This window comes from Penaeus monodon, chromosome 30 (assembly GCF_015228065.2).
Source record: "Penaeus monodon isolate SGIC_2016 chromosome 30, NSTDA_Pmon_1, whole genome shotgun sequence".
Taxonomy (NCBI): domain Eukaryota; kingdom Metazoa; phylum Arthropoda; class Malacostraca; order Decapoda; family Penaeidae; genus Penaeus; species Penaeus monodon.
In genome coordinates this window covers 2,257,097-2,257,910 of record NC_051415.1, presented here as the reverse complement: position 1 = coordinate 2,257,910, position 814 = coordinate 2,257,097, and the positions used below count along the sequence as shown (strand labels likewise).

The following is an 814-nucleotide window of genomic DNA, read 5'->3' as shown; positions in this document are numbered from 1 at the left end:
GATTAATCCTTGCATCTCAACATTGCTTCTCTTCCCTTGGCCTCTCCTCCTCGACATAGTGCAGAAGGGAGAAACGCACAGTCCTCGACAACATGGGTGCGAGAGGAGACCTAATTCGACAGTACAGTCGCGAAAGTCTTTGTCTAATGTGGTTAAGCATGATGAAAAGGACGGAGAGGTTGCAGTGGTTAGCGTACCTCCATTTTGTGTCTTGTGTTGAAGCGTGTGGTGCACTGTGGTGTGTGGGAATAATACCAAAGATACTGCACTGATCAGAGAGCTGAGGTGTGGTGAGGAAAATTATGCAACGACTTCACTTTGAATCGAAGGTGACAGCACTGTACAGGAGCCGAATGCAGCAAAAAAGCAGTGTTGAAAGTAAGTCAAGTGACGCAGTGTATTTGCATTGATTTCACGAGTCCCAAAAATCTGCACAGTTACCGGCTGACGTACCCTTGACCAGCACCCGCGCCTCGGCCGCGCCCTCGCTGTTGTTGGCGCGGCAGCGGTAGCCGAAGAGGTCTTGCGTCTGCATGTCGTTGATGCCCAGGCTCATGACGTGCTGCGTGTCGTTGATCCGCGTGACACTTGTGACGTATTTCTGCACCTGGAAAATGACGAAAGACGGTGAGAGACACAGGGCGAAAACACTCGTTACGGGACGCGTCTGCCGGTGACAGCCGCGCCTTCTTCGGGAAGACCCGGAGCGAAAGGCAATTACGGGCGAGCGGGGCTTCGGCGCCCAGGCGTCTCGCGCGACGCCCGACTCTTCCCTTGGCGCTTGGGCTGGTTGTTGCCTACAAGTGCACAGGGA

At 54.1% G+C, this 814-nt stretch overlaps 1 protein-coding gene across 1 annotated transcript in view; it reads right to left on the bottom strand.

The window, feature by feature from the left end:
- LOC119592449 (protein CEPU-1-like) overlaps nt 1–814 on the bottom strand; it is a gene marked incomplete at its 5' end in the record, with an annotated part of 20,817 nt that overhangs the window by 12,543 nt on the left and 7,460 nt on the right. The window contains 1 exon segment of the mRNA XM_037941270.1: nt 454–607. Coding sequence (XP_037797198.1) covers nt 454–607 — 154 coding nt within the window.